This window comes from Charadrius vociferus, unplaced genomic scaffold (assembly GCF_000708025.1).
Source record: "Charadrius vociferus isolate BGI_N301 unplaced genomic scaffold, ASM70802v2 scaffold1894, whole genome shotgun sequence".
Classification (NCBI taxonomy): Eukaryota; Metazoa; Chordata; class Aves; order Charadriiformes; family Charadriidae; genus Charadrius; species Charadrius vociferus.
The window spans coordinates 112,222-112,785 of NW_009648100.1; the positions used below are offsets into that span (position 1 = coordinate 112,222).

Below are 564 nucleotides of genomic sequence, written 5' to 3' on the forward strand. Positions count from 1 at the left end.
GTATGGCGCCTCTGGCCGGTGTCTTCGTCTGGGACGGGCAGCGCATCGAGGAGGAGGAGCTGCAGCGGTGGGTGTCCGCCGTGGGGGCCCCCCCTCCCCCGGGACTGGGTTACCCACACCCCAATTCTCGGTGGCTGTGGAACACCGCCCTCCACCCCAAAATCCTCGGTGGGACGGGGTCCCCAAGCTCCCCATTCCTTAGAGCCCGGGGTATACCCCCAGGTCCTTAGGGGCGTCCCCCTCCCCTTGCCAGGGCTTGGGGTGCCCCCCCCGTCACTAGGGGTGCACCCCAGTTCTCTAAAACTCGAGGGTGCCCTCCCAAATCCTTAGGGCTGCCCCCCACCCCCAAATTTTCCTGGGTGGGTGTGCCCTCCCAAACCTTCCCGGGCCCAGTGGTGCCACCCTCTGCGGGTTCTGCCCCATATTTTACCCTGGGGGTGCACCCCTTGAGTTCTCCCCCCAGATTGTCCCCTGGCCCTTTTCCTGGGGTGCTGTGGTGTGGGGGGTGCACCCTTCATTCCCTAAATCCCTTGCAGATTCTTTGGGGTGCCCCCCCAACCCCCC

The 564-nt window shown here is 65.8% G+C and overlaps 1 protein-coding gene across 1 annotated transcript in view; it reads left to right on the forward strand.

Moving 5' to 3' along the window:
• Positions 1-2: 2 nt before the first annotated feature.
• Positions 3-564, forward strand: part of STARD7 (StAR-related lipid transfer (START) domain containing 7) — a 9,930-nt gene continuing 9,368 nt past the window's right edge. The window contains exon 1 of the mRNA XM_009883878.1: positions 3-67. Coding sequence (XP_009882180.1) covers positions 3-67 — 65 coding nt within the window. The remainder of the gene's footprint in view (positions 68-564) is intronic.